This window comes from Rana temporaria, chromosome 1 (assembly GCF_905171775.1).
Source record: "Rana temporaria chromosome 1, aRanTem1.1, whole genome shotgun sequence".
In the NCBI taxonomy this organism is placed as follows: Eukaryota; Metazoa; Chordata; class Amphibia; order Anura; family Ranidae; genus Rana; species Rana temporaria.
Genome location: NC_053489.1, coordinates 210,533,835 through 210,551,013, shown reverse-complemented (window position 1 = coordinate 210,551,013; position 17,179 = coordinate 210,533,835). Strand labels below are relative to the sequence as shown.

Here is a 17,179-nt window from a genome sequence, read left to right as displayed (position 1 = left end):
CCGCTCTCCTACCTGAATCTGGCCCTGAAGCTACAAAATGCTGGATGGGAACAAATCAATTATTCTCTATGGCCCCGTACTCACGACCAAACATGTCTGCTGAAACTGGTCCGCAGACCAGTTTCAGCAGACATGTTTGGCCGTGTGTTGGCCCGAGCAGACCATTTTCGGGCCGATCGGACAGGTTTCCAGCGGACAAGTGGAAACCTGTCCGCCCGGACATGTACGGTCGTCTGTACAGACCTACCGTACATGTCCTGCCGCCCGCCATCCCTCGCATGCGTCGAATGACTTCGACGCATGAGTCGAAGCATTTTAAAGGCGGGCCGCCCACGTCGCCGCGTCATTGTCGCGGCTACACCGCGTCATCGACGCGTCGACACCGCGGACACGCCCCGCGTATTGTTTACGCGCGGACTTCTGTTCGATGGTGTGTATAGCCATCGAACAGAAGTCCCCGGGCAGTCCCCGGCCAGACATGTCCGATGGAAACGGTCTGCAGACCGTTTTCATCGGACATGTCCTGCCGTGAGTACAAGGCCTCTGGAGATGGTTCACAGCTCCACGTAAAAACACTTGAAGCCAGAAGCTTCAAATGCCTGAAGCTCAAACAAGTTCTGGAACTTTTTTTTAGGCAGATACGGGCGTTTTTCTGCTTTTTTCAAAGGTGACCTTGTGACCTGTACAAAATCGTGCCAACTTTCTGCCTGAAAACGCTATGCTCAGTTGTGAATGGGACCTAAATCAGTAGTTCACAACCACTGGGCCATGACCCACTGCCGGGCTGCAGCCTTCCTTCTTGCGGGTCTCAAACCAGCTGGAGATCCCCTAATTTTCCACAGTTCCTCCTGAAACGTCCTAGTTCACATACAGTAGTGCCATCCAACCTCCCATAGTGGGCAGCAGTGCCCCTCAACATCCCACAGTGAGCCCTAAGTCCCCACAGTGCTGCCCAACTTACCACAATTGCTTGCTGCAGAGCCTCCAGTCCCCCATAGCCCCTCAAGCGCCTCCTTCAGAGGCATGTACAACTGTAATACCGCGTACACACGATCGTTTTTCATGACGAGAAAAATAAAAACATTGTAATTGCTCGTTAAAAAAAAGGTCGTGCGTAGGCTCCAGAGCATTTTTCTTGACGAGAAAAATGGGCATTAAAAATTTAGAACATGTTCTATTTTTACTCGTCGTTTTTCACGACGTAGTTTCTCTCGTCGTGAAAAACAGTCATGTGTACGCTTTAACAACGGAGAAAAAAACATGCATGCTCAGAAGCAAGTTATGAGACGGTAAATTAGCATAATCAGCCCAAAGGGTGGCGCCATTCAAATGGAACTTCCCCTTTATAGTGCCGCCGTACGTGTTGTACGTCACCTAGCTTTGCTCGAGCATTTTTTATCACGATCGTGTGTATGCAAGGCAGGCTTGAGAGAAATCACGTCGAGAAAAACTTTGTTTTTTTCCCATGACATGAAAAATGGTCGTGTGTACGTGGCATTAGAATGTCCTTCTCTCACTCTCCACTAATGAAACAGCTTATTTTTCCAACACCATATGTAAGGGTGCGCTTCTCTCACTGACCACCAATGCAAGGGGACCATTCCTTGGCCACCAATATAAAGAGGCCTGCCAGACAACATTATTTATTTATTTAAATTTTATTTAAATTTTGTGATTGTTACTGAAATAGATTTTATCATATAGAGCAGGAGGCATTTAACTTGATCTTGTTAATGTACCATAGATATCATATTTAGTAGGGTTTCCATGAGAACAATTATTTTAAGGACTCCCCTAGGTTAAAATGTTTGAGAAATGCTGAACTAGACTCATGCAGTTCTCATCCATCTTAAACTGATACAAGTTGGAGGTAATGGAGTCAGTGACTCCCTTGTCCAGAACAAATAAAAAACTGTCAGATGTGTAATAGAAACAAGGGCCCAGATTCACAACCGAGATACGACGGCGTATCTCCAGATACGCCGTTGTATCTCTGAGTTGCGCCGTCGTATCTATGCGACTGATTCTTAGAATCAGTTACGCATAGATATCCATTAGATCCGACAGGCGTAAGTCTCTTACGTTGTTGGATCTAAACTGCATTTTTTTTTGACCGCTAGGTGGCGCTTCCGTCGAAGTCCGCGTCGAGTATGCAAATTAGCTAGATACGCGAATTCCCGAACGTACGCGCGGCCGACACAGTAAAGTTACAACGTTTACGTTAGGCTTTTCCCGGCGTATAGTTGCCCCTGCTATATGAGGCGCAGCCAATGTTAAGTATGGCCGTCGTTCCCACGTCGAAATTTGAAAAAATTACGTCGTTTGCGTAAGTCGTCCGTGAATGGGGCTGGACGTCATTTACGTTCACGTCGAAACCAATGACTTGCGGCGTACTTTGGAGCAATGCACACTGGGAAATTCCACGGACGGCGCATGCGCCGTTCCGCAAAAACGTCAATCACGTTGGGTCACAGTAGTTTAACATAAAACACGCCCCCCCTTCCACATTTGAATTAGGCGGGCTTACGCCGGCCGATTTACGCTACGCCGCCGCAACTTACGGAGCAAGTGCTTTGAGAATACAGCACTTGCCCGTGTAAGTTGCGGCGGCGTAACGTAAATCAGATACGTTACGCCCGCACAATTTTACGCGGCTGTACGTGAATCTGCCCCAAGGTTCACAGTCACTTTGCTTAGACTCATGTCAAATGCAAGCAGAATGCAGCTAAGAACAAGCTGCATTTGCCTATGGACACAGGCACAAAAGAAAAAGACCCCTGCTGAAGAAAATATAGGTTGTTGCCTTTAAAGTCTTGCAATATTACAGTCTTAACTTTTGGGCAGACAGTTCCGATTGACTGCAGAATGTTCCCCACTACAGTGGATGGCTTGGAACAAAGGGAACAATGCAAGGGTCACAAGATGGTTCTGGTTCTGCAAGATTTTACATTTTAGAACTCAGGGACCCAACAAGCGAATGCTAATTGACTGTCATGCATCCACTATATATTGGTAAAATGTGCTCCTTACCACAAGCTTGATTAGAGTGGGAGGGTATGTGAGGCACCGTCTGACAGGATTGTGAATGTGGTATGTTACCCAAGTTCCTCACATGGTATGGGGCTCCTGGGTTTATGACTTATTGTTTAGAATAAAAATACCACATTTTTCTCAAAATCTTAAAAGGTTCTGTTCTGAGTTTTGAAAACTGGAGACATTTTAGAGCTTAGGTCCATTTCTTTTTTTTTTTTTTTTTTAAAGCCTATGGCGTGTGAACACACCCAAAAAACTCCACCCGGTGCAGAAAAAATGTGCACACACATAAAGAGTGTTCACAAAACTGTGCAGACGGGTGCAACGTCAAGTGGTCCTCCTGTGAAGAGGGACCCAAAACCCTGATCCCCCGGGGCGTTAGGCTCCAGACGGGGACTGAGGTACTGTGGTCCGAGCAACCGAAGCCGACACGGACCCAACTTCCTCGGAGGGACTGCCGAAACAGAACCCTCCCAGTACTAGGTGGGGCTCCCCCGAAGGGAGACCCCATGAGAGCAGGCGAACTAAGCCAGAAGGCCATGTCCACCCACTCCCAAGACGTTCAGGACTGGCCCGAGGACCGGCACCCTACTAATCACACAGTGACACAAAACATGCACAACAAAAAAAGACAAAAAGGTGACAAACATAGGCAATAAATAAAATAAAGTGGGGGAGGGATAGTGAAGAGGAGAGTGAAGAAGTGGTCATTGTGGTGAAACAATGACCAGGCCCTCCGGCCAGGAATAAAAAATTCCTCCGGTCCTAGCCAAAAGGCCCGTCCCAGGAGGCAGGTGCTAAAAAAAGCGTGTAGCTGGTGCAGTGACCATGGTATCCTTAAATCAAAGTGTCCCTCACACACAGTGATTATCAGATACCCCTGGACTGCCACTCCAGGGGCACATGCACCATAGGCTTTTCGTTCCATATCCAACTCCCCGACCGGCCAGTGCAGCCCTCCACCCCTGCCAGATAGAGAGCCCTTCAAGGTTTTCTTAGGGAGAACTGCCGCTCCAGTTAGCAGCCTCCACCAATACTAGCCTTTCCAGACCCCCCATCAACCCAGCGGATTTGCATGGTCCTACCCTGTCGCATCCCAGGGCATTACCAGCTCCTCCAACCGGATCCCTGACAGAGATAGCACTTACACCAGCCAGCCAGAAGTCGGCAAAAACACCAGACCAAGTGCAGCCACCCATCCTCACCAGAAGCACCCTTCCAGATGGCTCAGACTCGACCATTGGCCGGCCCCCAGTACTGTCGGGCAGCTCGGCGTAGCCCCTGCTGAAACCACCCTTCCAGGTGCTATTACGTTATTGGATTGCATCCACCCTCCCAACGGAGGTGCTTCAGCGCTCCTCTAACAACTGATAAGAACAGATACTACACTTGATCTTAGCCAAAAGGCCGAGAAGCGAAGAGCTTAGGTCCATTTCCTAGGTCCACATCTTACCTGGTAGTCAGACTTCAGTGCTGGAAAAATTAATGCAGAAGGAGGGGGTTGTGTCAGCCTCTCATTCCTCTTCTAGCCAGTGCTTATCTCAGAAAAGTGCTTGGATTCAGAGATAAACATTAGCTATCAATGCAGCAGTCTCCTTTCTATGTATTGCAGGTACTTTGCTTCCTGGTGGACAGAACACTCTATTCAAAAATTACTTTTATTCCTTATGTTTTCCTGTCGCATTATATACCACTATGACAAAGTTATTAATTTAACAAGTGCATTGTGGGCTGATTAAAGGGATTGTAAAGGAACCCCCCCCCCCCCCCTAAATAGCTTCCTTTACCTTAGTGCACTCCTCCTTCACTTACCTCATCCTTCCATTTTTCTTTTTAATGTCCTTATTTCTTCTGAGAAATCCTCACTTCCTGTTCTTCTGTAACTACACACTGTAATGCAAGGCTTTCTTCCTGGTGTGGAGAAAGCCTCTTGAGGGGGGAGGGGGCGAGCAGGCAAGTCAGGACACTCTCTACTTTGCAGATAGAGAAAGGAGCTGTGTGTTAGTGGGCGTCCTGACACTCCTGCTCACCCCCTCCCCCCTCAAGAGGCTTTCTCCACACGGTGTGTAGTTACAGACAGAAGAACAGGACGTGAGCATTTCTCAGAAGAAATAAGGACATTTAAAAGCAAAATCGAAGGATGAGGTAAGTGAAGGAGGACTGCACTAAGGTAAAGGAAGCTATTTAGGGAAAAACACTTTTTCCTTTACAACCCCTTTAAACCTTTTTACTCTTTATTCTTTCTCCAGATATTGGCACACCCCCTTTGAGCAGATTATGCTTTTTTATTTTATACTATAGCCTGGTACACACTACAGTTTGGTTGCACAAAAAAAAACTGACAGCTCCGGTCAGGAGCCACTGTACTAATCATGCAAGGTTAGTCCAGCAATCTCCCTCACTGAGCTGTTGTGTTCTGACAGGGGGACACCCCCCACAAGAACACTCAGATCAGCACTCTCTGCCATTGGCTGACAGCACTTATCGGGAGTCAGCCAGCTGCTGGTTTTCCAGCATGCACGTCCGACAGAAGCTGGCTATGGGGGCAACCGAACTGAGCTGCAGCTCCATGTGTACATTCAGACACAAAGCTCTGATTCGACCCTGCCCCCTCTCTCTCCTAACTGACTTTGATTGACAGCAGCGAGAGCCAATGGTGCCGCTGCTATGTCCCAGACAATCAGAAGAGTGTCACGGAAAGGCAAAGACACTTTTGGACATTGCTGGATAGAGATGGGGCTCAGGTAAGTATTAGGGGGTGCTGGGGCAGCTGCTGCTCACACAGAAGGCTTTTTATCTTAATGCATAGAATGCATTAAGGTAAAAAACCTTCTACGTTTACAACACCTTTAATACATTAACTGAGAAACAGTGGAAACAGCTAAATTGTCTTTACAACCACTTTAAAGTGTAACTAAACCCACAACAGTACAATCAGTCTGTATTTGCAGTAAAGCATGCTTGTTGTACTCACTGTGGAACCTAAGGGGTTAATCCTCTGCATTGTGTAAAAAGGCTGTTATGCCCTGTACACACGATCAGGCTTTAGCCCGACCAAACTCAAATTGGAATTCCATCGGTGGAAAAGAGAACATGTTCGCTATGTAATCTCTGATGGAATTCATCGTAATTTTCGATGGAATTTTATCCGATGGGGCATACACATGGTCGGAATTTTAGATGGAAAAAGTCCGTCGGACTTTTAGATCGTGTGTACGAGGCCTTACACAGTCCCCAAACCATCACCTGATAGAACAGAGCCTTGGGAGCAAGCTGCACATGCTCAGTTTTGTGTATATTGCTGGAGAGTTTTTTTTTTATGTGGGGGTGTGTATGTGATAAGCACAGGGCCAATCAGCACTGTCCAGTCCTCCAGCAGGGGAGAATGAAAACTCCTCCTACAAGCTTTAACCAGTGCTCTGCTGGACACTGATTGAAGTCACAAGACTGCTCTAACTGCAGATAAGAAAAGGTATTTAGCCGTTTATATTTACTAAAACTATTGTATTTCCATAACAAGAAATACCCAAAGAGCAAGAAGTGGAGTTTTGAGGTGCAAGAAGTCAATCAAAATCAAATTTACAAAAAATAAGAAATGTATTATTACATAGATAGTATAAAACTACTTATACAATTAGGACTTTCTTGCCCTAATTTTATAAGTAGTTTTATACTATGTAATAATACGTTTCTTATTTTTTGTAAATTTGATTTTGATTGACTTTCTTGCACCTCAAAACTCCACTTCTTGCTCTTCGGGTATTTCTTGTTATATTTAACCACTTAAGACCCGGACCTTTAGGCAGCTAAAGGACCCGGACAGTTTTTGCGATTCGGCACTGCGTCGCTTTAACTGACAATTGCGCGGTCGTGCGACGTGGCTCCCAAACAAAGTTGGCGTCCTTTTTTCTCCCACAAATAGAGCTTTCTTTTGGTGGTATTTGATCACCTCTGCGGTTTTTATTTTTTGCGCTATAAACAAAAATAGAGCGACAATTTTGAAAAATATTCAATATTTTTTACTTTTTGCTATAATAAATATCCCCCAAAAATATATAAAACATTATTTTTTTTCCTCAGATAAGGCCGATACGTATTCTTCTACCTATTTTTGGTATAAAAAAATCGCAATAAGCGTTTATCGATTGGTTTGCGCAAAATTTATAGCGTTTACAAAAAAGGGGATAGTTTTATTGAATTTTTATTAATTAGTTTTTTTTTACTACTAATGGTGGCGATCAGCGATTTTTTTCGTGACTGCGACATTATGGCGGACACTTCGGACAATTTTGATACATTTTTGGGACCAATTTCATTTTCACAGCAATGACATTTGCAGTTTGGGAGTTAACCACAAGGGGGCGCTGAAGGGGTTAAGTGTGACCTCATGTGTGTTTACAACTGTAGGGGGGGTGTGGCTGTAGGTCTGATGTCATTGATTGTGCGTCCCTATATTAGGGAACACACGATCGATGACAGCGCCACAGTGAAGAACGGGGAAGCTGTTTTTACACACAGCTCTCCCCGTTCTTCAGCTCCGGGGACCGTTTGCGGGACTCCATCGGCGATCGGGTCCGCGAGTCCCGCGGCCACGGTCACGGAGCTTCGGACCGGGTCGCGTGCACGCGCCCGTGGCGTGCGACCCCACGGCTGGGCTTAAGGAGCCACGTACATGTACGTGGATGTGCCCAGCCGTGCCATTCTGCCGACGTATATCAGCGTGATTGGGTCCTTAAGTGGTTAAAGGAGGTGGTGCGTTTATTAAAATCTCCAAATCTCCAATACTAATATATTATTGTATTTCCATGTTCTGTGTACTGTGGGAGACCAGGTATAGCGAATGCAGGGTCCTGGGTTTAGTAACAATTTAAGGGATTAGCTTTCAGACATTTAATACATATGCAAAATTTACATTTCCAATCACATTGATGAAATTGGTCGTATCATGACTGCACTTCTGAATAGCTATGATGATATAATTAGATTTATTTCTCTTTTTTTTTTAAATACACATTTAAAAAAAGACACATTTTAATTATTTTTTCATGTAGTATACAGGGTGTTTATTACTATAATTCTAAAGCAGTTTGCTTGGTAATTAGCCATGGCACAGGCTCACCAATGAAACCACTGTATGATCAATATGGTGCTTGGCAACAAAAACACAGAAAATAGAGTCACAAAATCCATCTTTGACATCAAGTAAATGTTTATTATATTTGGTACAATGTACAATGATCTAAAACGTAGAAAATATCAGTTAACAGAAAAGGTTTTTTTCATGCTTCCACATCGTGGCATTGCCTACTAGCAAGAGTCATCTGTGTTTTTCTTCCCCTGGAGGACGAGAACAGATGCTGTGACTCTTTTTTGCCTCCTCCACTTTGCTCTGCGGTTTTTAAACCATACCTAAGGTCCAAAAAAAGAAATGTTATTACCAGTTTATGATCTAGGACATCTGTCAAGCAAAAAACGATCTTTCAATCTAATAAAGCTCAATCCATTTTTAGGCCGTATGTGTATATTGTACCTCCCAACTGTCCCTGATTTAGAGGGACGGTCCCTGATTTAGAGGGACTTTCCCTCTGTTCCTCTTTCCTCCTCATGTGTCCCTCATTTTGGTCTGATCTATATAGTTGTATATAAAATGCACTATTTATCTTTCAAAACATTTTTCGCAGTGCAAAACTTTTCATCCAAATTCTAAGTTGTTGCATTTGTAAGTTTCAAAAGTCAGTATAAAGGACTAGTAGTGGTTAAAAAAAGAATTTGTGGGTTAAACTAATATTCATGTAATTCTCTATTAGGTGTGGCGTTTCCTATGTCTACGTACTTTTTTTTTGCTAACATGTGTCCCTCGTTCTCATCTCAAAAAGTTGGGAGGTATGAATTTGGACTTATTACTGTCTGTAATCCATTCAAAGTGGTTGTAAACGTCTGAAAAAATGAACATAGCATATCCTTCTATAGTGTGTATTTGCCTTAAACTGAGGCACTGAGTGTGAATTCTGCCTCTTCTCTCTCTCTCTTTCTGTCCCACTTCTGGAACAATGCAGAGTCAGTCTGTCTGAGCAGTGCTCAGCCATTCATAGGAAGCTTTGTATTCTGTGAATTAATAAAAAAGCTTCCTCTGATTCATTCACAGAATACAAAGCTGCCTATGAATGGCTAAGCACCACTCAAGCAGACTCTGCATTGTTCTAGTGTGAGACAGGGAGTCTCTGTCTCACAGCTGGAACCCAGCAGAGTGTACTGTATGTAGCTTAAGCTACATGCAGTTTATACAGTGCTAAGAGCCAGTGCAGCTCTTCGTAAAGGAAATTGTTTGTTAGATCAAACTATTTAAAGTGACCAGAAACATGGAAATTAGCTTTAAAGTCTAAGTATAGCAAATAGTCTGGCGGAAATCTAATACAGCTCACCATCCAAATAGCACCATTCCTACAGTAAAGCATTCAGCAGGGACTGGAGCACTTGTTAGGATAGAAGGAAAATGGATAGGGCAACATACTATACAAATTTTTAGGAAAATCTGCTGCTTTCTGCCAGAAAGTTGTCAATGGGAAGAAGGTTTACCTTCCAATATTACAATGACCCAGAGCACACAACAACAATTCGCACACAGTGGTTGAAGGAGAAAAGGGTGAACGTTCTTGTATGGCTTGGTCGGAGCCCAGACTTGAACCCTATTGAAAATCTGTGGAATGACTTGAAGACTGCAGTCCACAAACGGTCACCATCACATTTAACTGAACTTGAGCAGTTCTACAAAGATGAGTGGGCAAATATTGCAAATTTCAAATGTGCAAAGTTAGTAGAGACATAGCCCAACTGACTAAAGGCTGTAATTAAAGCAAAATGTGGTCCAGCAACAAAATACTGGCATAAGGTGGGTGATCCTTTTTCCAACTCAGTAAAGTTTTATAACTTTTTTTTGTTCTGACATGTTGGTGTTATATCTTTCACTTGGGTGTTATAAGTTGCACTAGCAAATACAGCTGGAAAAAACAAAAACGGTGTCTGTCTTCAGGCTGAAAAGCAACAAAATTTAATTATTTTAAAGGGGGGGTGATTATTTTCTATACCCACTGTAAATAAAGAGTGCATAATAGGAACTCATAACAATGGACATGTCTGGTGTACCCAGGCACTCAGGAGCTAGGATCTCATCAATAGTGTCCCTAAAAGATATTAAAAACGTGCATGTTTTCGTTCAGTTAAAAATTATGTTGAAAGTGATAAGTATTTTCTTTTATCTTACCTCTACTCGCTCTTCTCTAAGTTGAATTCGTCCTGCCAGCTGTTCTCGAGCTATCACATCTGGGTACTGGTTATGGTGAAAGGTTTCCTCTAAAGCCTCTAATTGTTCTTCTGTAAATATAGTACGATGCCGGCGAGTCCGGCGCTGGTTAAGTGGAAATGCATTTATCCCTGGAGCAGTCTTCTGGACAAGTCTTGCCCCATCTTCCGAGAAGGCGTGCAGCACGTGGAGGGGCCAGTGGATATGTGTAGCTGAATTAAAGTGGTCAAAAGAACAAGTGGGTAAGAAAATGTACTGATTTTCCAAAAAACATATAAATAATTGCATGGTATAAAAAAGTCAATAATAACAGTTTTTTCATGCATCATGTGTGATGTGTGTGTACACTTAAAGCGGAGGTTCACCCTCAAAATGAACTTTCCAGCATCCTTAAAGCGGAAGTAAACCCATCAATTTAACAGTTTGAAAAAGCAGTTACATTCCTGGCATGCCGGGAATGCTAACTGTCACATTGGTTGTGCTCTCAACCAAACTGTCAAACCATCCAATGGCTGGTGTCCTAACTGATCACATGTGCAGCATCATGGCAGTTGAAGATTAAACAGAGGCCAAGACGCGCCTTAGAAGCCATTAATCAACTCCTCTTCGCTTAGAAACGCCCATTCCCCGCAAGATTCCCCGCTCGGAGCCGGAAAACAAGGGCTCATATAACGATAAGTACAAGTAAAAAAAAAAAAAAAAACAGCATACTGCAGATGTTAGCAGTATGCTACAGCTAATGTCAAAAAGTGGATTTTTGGGTGAACCTCCGCTTTAACGATGGTTCCTTTTTTATTCCTGATGACCACTCCTAACAAATACTTCAAGTATCTTTGTAATAACTGATAATAGGCTGCTATTGCTGATCCCCTCCTAAAAATACTAATTACCTGGATGATTAAATGATCCAATAACTTCAATAATTTGAGATAGTCCAGCACCTAGAATTTTCAGAAGCAGGTCAGCAATAACTGAGCAATAGTTGTAATAATTTGTTAAGACCTGGAACAAGGCCAAGACCTCGAACAAGTATGGAGATCTGGTGTCTGACCTTAATTGGACATCTGTCTCTGCATGCTTCATCCTGGTCCAACTCAGAAACTAATACAACTAGAGATAGTCAGGCAACTAGCATTTTTAGAAGGAGGTCAGTGATAGTTGACCAATTCCCCTAAATATCGGAGTCAAGACCTAGACATGGAACAAAACCAAGACATGGAGCAAGTATGGAGATCAGGTGTCTGACATTAATTTAATCTCATTTTCTGTCTGACCCAGAAATTAATGAAACTAGAGGTTACATACATACATAGTTACATAGTTACATAGTAGGTAAGGTTGAAAAAAGACACAAGTCCATCAAGTCCAACCTATGTGTGTGATTATATGTCAGTATTACCTTGTATATCCCTGTATGTTGTGGTCGTTAACGTGCTTATCTAATAGTTTCTTGAAACCATTGATGCCCCCAGGTGAGACCACTACCTGGTAGTCAAACATCTAGCATTTTCAGATAAAGGCCAGCAATAGCTGACCAATAGATTCAATAATCTGAGTGAAGACCTGGACCTGAAATAGGACCAAAATTTGGAACAAGTATGGAGATCGGGTGTCTCGCCTTATTTTGACTTCTGTTGCTGCATGCTTCTTCCTGGTCTGATTCAGAAACTGAAAAAACTAGAGATAGTCAGACAACCAGGGCTCAAGTCCTGCGGGAACGCGTGGGAACGGAGACCCTGCACTTTTTTCACAGCAGGAACGCAGTTCCCTTTGGAGTACTAGAGCAGCCGAGCCGCCCGAGCCGATACTTCACTAAGCAGCGATGCCCAGCTCGAGTCACTGTCAGGGACAGGCGAACCTTAGTAATCCTTTATGTTACTGGCCGCTTTCTGTATAAGGATTCATCGGGTAGTGTGCAGGTATTTTGTCACTTAAAGTTCTTTCTAAACCCCGTGATAACTCACGCCAGACCTCCACAATGTCTCCTGAGAACAATGACAAAAGCTCCCAGGAGACATCGCGACATCGAGAAAGTGACAAAATACCCGCACACTTCCCGATGAATCCATATACAGGAAGCAGCCGGTAACATAAAGGATTACTAAGGTGCAGTGGATAGAAAAAAAAAAAAAAAACACGCGGTTTAGTAATTATGCATATGAGCGTATCATTTTTTTTTTTTTAGTGGGGGAGTGGATCTTGGGTGGGAGTTCCCACACTTTTTTCCCCAGGACTTGACCCCTGCAGACAACTAGCATTCTCAGGTGGAGGCCAAAAATAGCTGATCAATAGCGTAAATAATCAAGACCTGGACCTGGAATAGGACCAAAACTGGGTGCAAATAAGAAAATCATGTGTCTGACCTTATTTTGACTTCTGTTGCTGCATGCCTCTTCCTGGTCTGATTCAGAAACTAAGAAAACTAGAGCTAGTCAGGCAATTACAATTTTTAGAAGGCAACCAGTGATAGCTGACCAATAACTTTGATAAACTGAATCAAGGCCTGGACATGGAGCAAAATCAAAACCTGAAACAAGTATGGAGATTAGAAGTCTGATTTTTTTTTTTACGTCTGTTATAGCATGCTTCTTCCTGGTCTCGCCCAGAATGTATAGAAACTAGAGATAGTCAGGAAACTAACATTTTCAGAAGAAGGTCAGCAAAACTGACCAAAAGCTTTCATAATTTGAGTCAAGACATGGACCTGGAACAAGTATGGAGATTAGAAGTCTGACTTTATTTTGACGTCTGTTGTAGCATGCTTTTTCCTAGTCTCACCCAGAATGTATAGAAACTAGAGATAGTCAGGAAACTAACATTTTCAGAAGAAGGTCAGCAATAACTTTAAAAAAGCTTTAATAATTTGAGTCAAGACCTGGACCTGGAGCAGTTATGGAGATCAGGCGACTCACCTTATTTTGACTTCTGTCGCTGCATGCTTCTTCTTGGTCTGACTCGGAAAACAATACAACTAGAGACATTCAGGCAACTAGCATTTTCAGTAGGAGCTCAGCAATAGCAGACTTTGTATTTTTTTCAATACAGGTTTCCTCTAAATTTTATTTTGCGGTTTAATAGAATGTGATACTTACCAAGCCATGAAGGATCCTCAGCAGATTGGTGATGGGAATGTACACAACAACAACAGCTGCATACAGTCACAGATTGGTCATCCTGAGAAGTAGTTAATGGGCTTTGCCTGTTCTGTGCCCACACTGATCTCTGCTGACAACTGTCAATCTTTTGTTTGATTTCAGGTGAAGGAAGAGATAGGATGCTTTCAATAGAGAAGGGTCGTTGAATCTTGTTTTTAGCATTTTGCTTGATCGGTGGTGCCATGATGGGAGTTTGTTTCTGCATTGCTTCTTGTCCTCCGTTTGTCAGTGCTATGATTCCTTCCTTTATAAAACACCTCATCTTGCGTACTCACAGAGAGACCCCAGTTACCTTTAATACTTTTAGCTTAAAGTGTCTCCTTTCATTGCTTGATTTTTCTGTAATTTTAAATACCTTTATTTCATTCCGCTAAAGCTGCCACTTTATAACTCAAACTATTTTATGTGAAAAAAAAAGCTCCTGTAATCCTTGGACACAAATGCTAAACCCCAGTGAATACGATAACTGGCCCTCTAATCTCAGGCGGTTTTGTTCACTGTGAGTTGTGCATCTGAGATCTCCTTAATCCAACCAGAGCTTGGAAAAAAAAAAAAAAAAAATCAGCTTTTTACATCTGGGGAGCTAGGCAGATTGTGTGATGGGCATTGTGTGTTGGGAAAGGGTCTGATATCAAAACTGCTTCTACACAACAGAGAGGGATTACACAGAACAATTATCCCATCTCAGCTCTGCTCTAAAATACCTGTACGATCAAACAGAGCTGTCATATTAAGTTCAAATATAGAGCTGGACTATGTTTAGCCATGGCAGGGAATGGCACCAAGGAATCAGTGTTGGAGTTTTAGCTGCATGAAAAAAAAAACACACACACACAAACACTTTAATTTACTTACTCCTCTCCCCTGTGCAGTGCTTAATGACTAAATAAGACCAGTGGAAATGCAGATGAATAAGATGTTATATCTGTAACTAGCCTAATATCAATGAATATCTTCCAATCCTGCTTTTTGCTCCTCATTGCAAGCAGGTCACTATTTATATATCTATCTATCTATCTATATATATATATATATATATATATATATTGTGACAGGAAGTCAGGTAAATCTGTGGGTGTTGTCACAGACGGGACATACGTTTCTGCCTTGTTTAGACAATACACCAATCGTTATTAGGCGTTGGCTGCAAAAATAGCCAGACAAGGTCTAAGGGCGTTGAAAGACTCCAGCTGTTCAGGATGAGGCAATTAAGGCCTCTATAAGTAGTCCAAAGGATTACCACTGAAGGGCTGCATCATTCCTAAGGCTTTGTGAGTAGGAGAGCAGCACTGAAAGTCTTCTGAAGGAGGTGAGGAGAGGAGTGATTTTTCTGTGTGATAAAAATCAAAAGACTATTGTTTTGTGCTGTACGACCAGCACTGTCTGCCCAGCGCTAGGCTGAGTCAGACTCCATAGATAGGTTTCTGTGTGGAAGGTAGACGCCCAGAGTGGCTAGGGTTTATTTTATGTTTGATTTTGTTTATGCTGTTTGGATGCTTGCAATTGTTTTCCAGCAAGATGGAAAAATAAACCAAAAACTTTGTTTTCAACCGTCTTCCTCTGCCAGTCTGTATAAATTCAGTGTGTGGTGAACCCATCCAAGGGGTCACACAGCTAACCCCATACAATATATATAGATATATTGTGAGTTGTGTGCCCTTGTAGGGGTAGACGGGCGGTACTTCCTCTATGTTCCTCACCTCGTTGATTGCCAAATGTGGGTCACATAAAAGGGCTATTCCGGGGTGGGTTATTCTGGACTACGCTAGGAATCTTGGATAGGGTCACTACTTTACACGGGGGGTACCTTTACTTGAACACACAACTGAACTTTAGTTAACTCCCTCGATGTTAATGTACACCACCATGGTCACGGATGCAATTAGGAGGGACACAGTGAGGCAATGCCCTCTCTACCTGTCCAGCGTATCTTTGCTACCTCACTCCCTGTAACAGATTGGGCCCACTCAATTCAATCAAAATATGGCTGTGAAGACGCTTACCCCGACTTGTTCATTCACCGACTTGTTCATTCCCGGACTTAGTTGGGGTAGGCGGTACACTTTGGTGGGGGTGGGTCAGCCACGCCCTGTGACCTTTGACCTCTAGGAACCCGCCTTCTGACCTTTGACCACTGGGGAGGTCCCTGTTCCAATTCCTGAGTCCTAGCCATATTCTTCAATGGGAAACCCTAACCCTATCCCTAACCCCCTAACCCTTTGCCTGTTCGCATGTTAAAGTCTATAGGAGAAATCGAAAGTGCTAATTTTAAAGGCTAATATGCAATATGTGATCAAGCAGTGGGAAAATAAATTGTAATTCTAGGATGCATCACTAGAGGGATCACCAGCAGGAGGAAGGAGGTCCTGATTCCCCAATATAGAAATCCTTAATGAGACCTCATTTAGAATACTGTGTTCAGTTCTGGAAACATCACTTACACAAACATATTGATAAGATAGAACAAGTCTAGAGAGGGGCAACAAAAGTGATGAAAGGTTTGGGGGAGAAAAGCAACTTCAGGAACTTAATATGTACAGTCTGGAGGAAAGAAGGGAATAGGGAGACATGAATAAAACCTTTAAATACATTAACCGGTTAAGACGCGGACCATTATGCAGGTAAAGGACCTTGCCCCTTTTTGCGATTCGGCACTAAGTTGCTTTAACTGAAAATTGCGCGGTCGTGCGACGTGACTCCCAAACAAAATTTACGTCCTTTTTTTCCCCACAAATAGAGCTTTCTTTTGGTGGTATTTGATCACCTCTGCGGTTTTTATTTTTTGCGCTATAAACAAAAATAGAGTGACAATTTTGAAAAAAATGCAATATTTTTTACTTTTTGCTATAATAAATATCCCCAAAAAAGATCTAAAAAAATTTTTTTTTCCTCAGTTTAGGCCGATACGTATTTTTCTACCTATTTTTGGTAAAATATCGATTGGTTTGCGCAAAATTGATAGCGTTTACAAAATAGGGGATAGTTTTATGGCATTTTTATTAAAACATTTTTTACTACTAATGGCTGCGATCAGCGATTTTTTTCATGACTGCGACATTATGGCGGACACATCAGACACTTTTGACACATTTTTGAGACCATTGTCATTTTCACAGCGAAAAGTGCTATAAAAATGCACTGATTACTTTGAAAATGACAATGGCAGTGAAGGGGTAACCACTAGGGGGCGCTGTAGGGGTTAAGTGTGACTTAATGTGTGTTTCTTACTGTAGGGGGGCGGGGCTGGACGTGTGACGTCACTGATCGTCGTTCCCTATATCAGGGAACAGACGATCACTGACACTTCTACAGAGAAGAACGTGGAAGGTTTGTTTACACTCACCTCTCCCCATTCTTCAGCTCCTGTGACCCGATCGCGGTCGCGGTCATGGAGCATCGGACCGGGTCGCTCGCTACCCACGTCTGGGCTCTTAAAGAGGACGTATATATACGTCTACGTGCCCAGCCGTGCCATTCTGTCGACGTATATAGTCGTGCGGTGGTCCTTAAGTGGTTAAGAAGGTGAATTAGGTTCAGAAGGAAATTTTTTTTTAATATGAAACCAAAATCAAAAACATGGGGACCTGCCCCCACTCTAACTGGAGGAAAATTCAAAACGAACTTAGCAAGTATTATTTTACTGGAAGGGTAGTGATAATTGGAATAAACTACTAACAGAGGTAGTAAGACA

The 17,179-nt window shown here is 43.0% G+C and overlaps 1 protein-coding gene and 1 pseudogene across 1 annotated transcript; both read right to left on the bottom strand.

The window, feature by feature from the left end:
• Positions 1–4,348: 4,348 nt before the first annotated feature.
• On the bottom strand, positions 4,349–4,452 carry LOC120925137 (annotated as a pseudogene).
• A 3,794-nt stretch (positions 4,453–8,246) lies between these two features.
• GSC2 (goosecoid homeobox 2) lies at positions 8,247–13,861 on the bottom strand. The gene is made up of 3 exons (XM_040335838.1): positions 13,426–13,861; positions 10,295–10,545; positions 8,247–8,442 (listed from the first exon to the last, which is right to left on the bottom strand). The coding sequence occupies exons 1-3, from the start codon at positions 13,748–13,750 to the stop codon at positions 8,341–8,343; spliced, it is 678 nt and encodes a 225-aa protein (XP_040191772.1). The 5' UTR covers positions 13,751–13,861; the 3' UTR covers positions 8,247–8,340.
• Between the last annotated feature and the right edge of the window lie 3,318 nt (positions 13,862–17,179).

Excerpts from the sequence above, each read along its gene's own strand:
- GSC2 (XM_040335838.1), bottom strand. The coding sequence starts at position 13,750 with ATGAGGTGTTTTATAAAGGAAGGAATCATAGCACTGACAAACGGAGGA. Across the intron at positions 10,546-13,425 it reads TGAGGATCCTTCATGGCTTG|CTACACATATCCACTGGCCC; the intron begins GTAAGTATCACA and ends ACTTTAATTCAG. Across the intron at positions 8,443-10,294 it reads TTAGAGAAGAGCGAGTAGAG|GTATGGTTTAAAAACCGCAG; the intron begins GTAAGATAAAAG and ends TTTGGACCTTAG.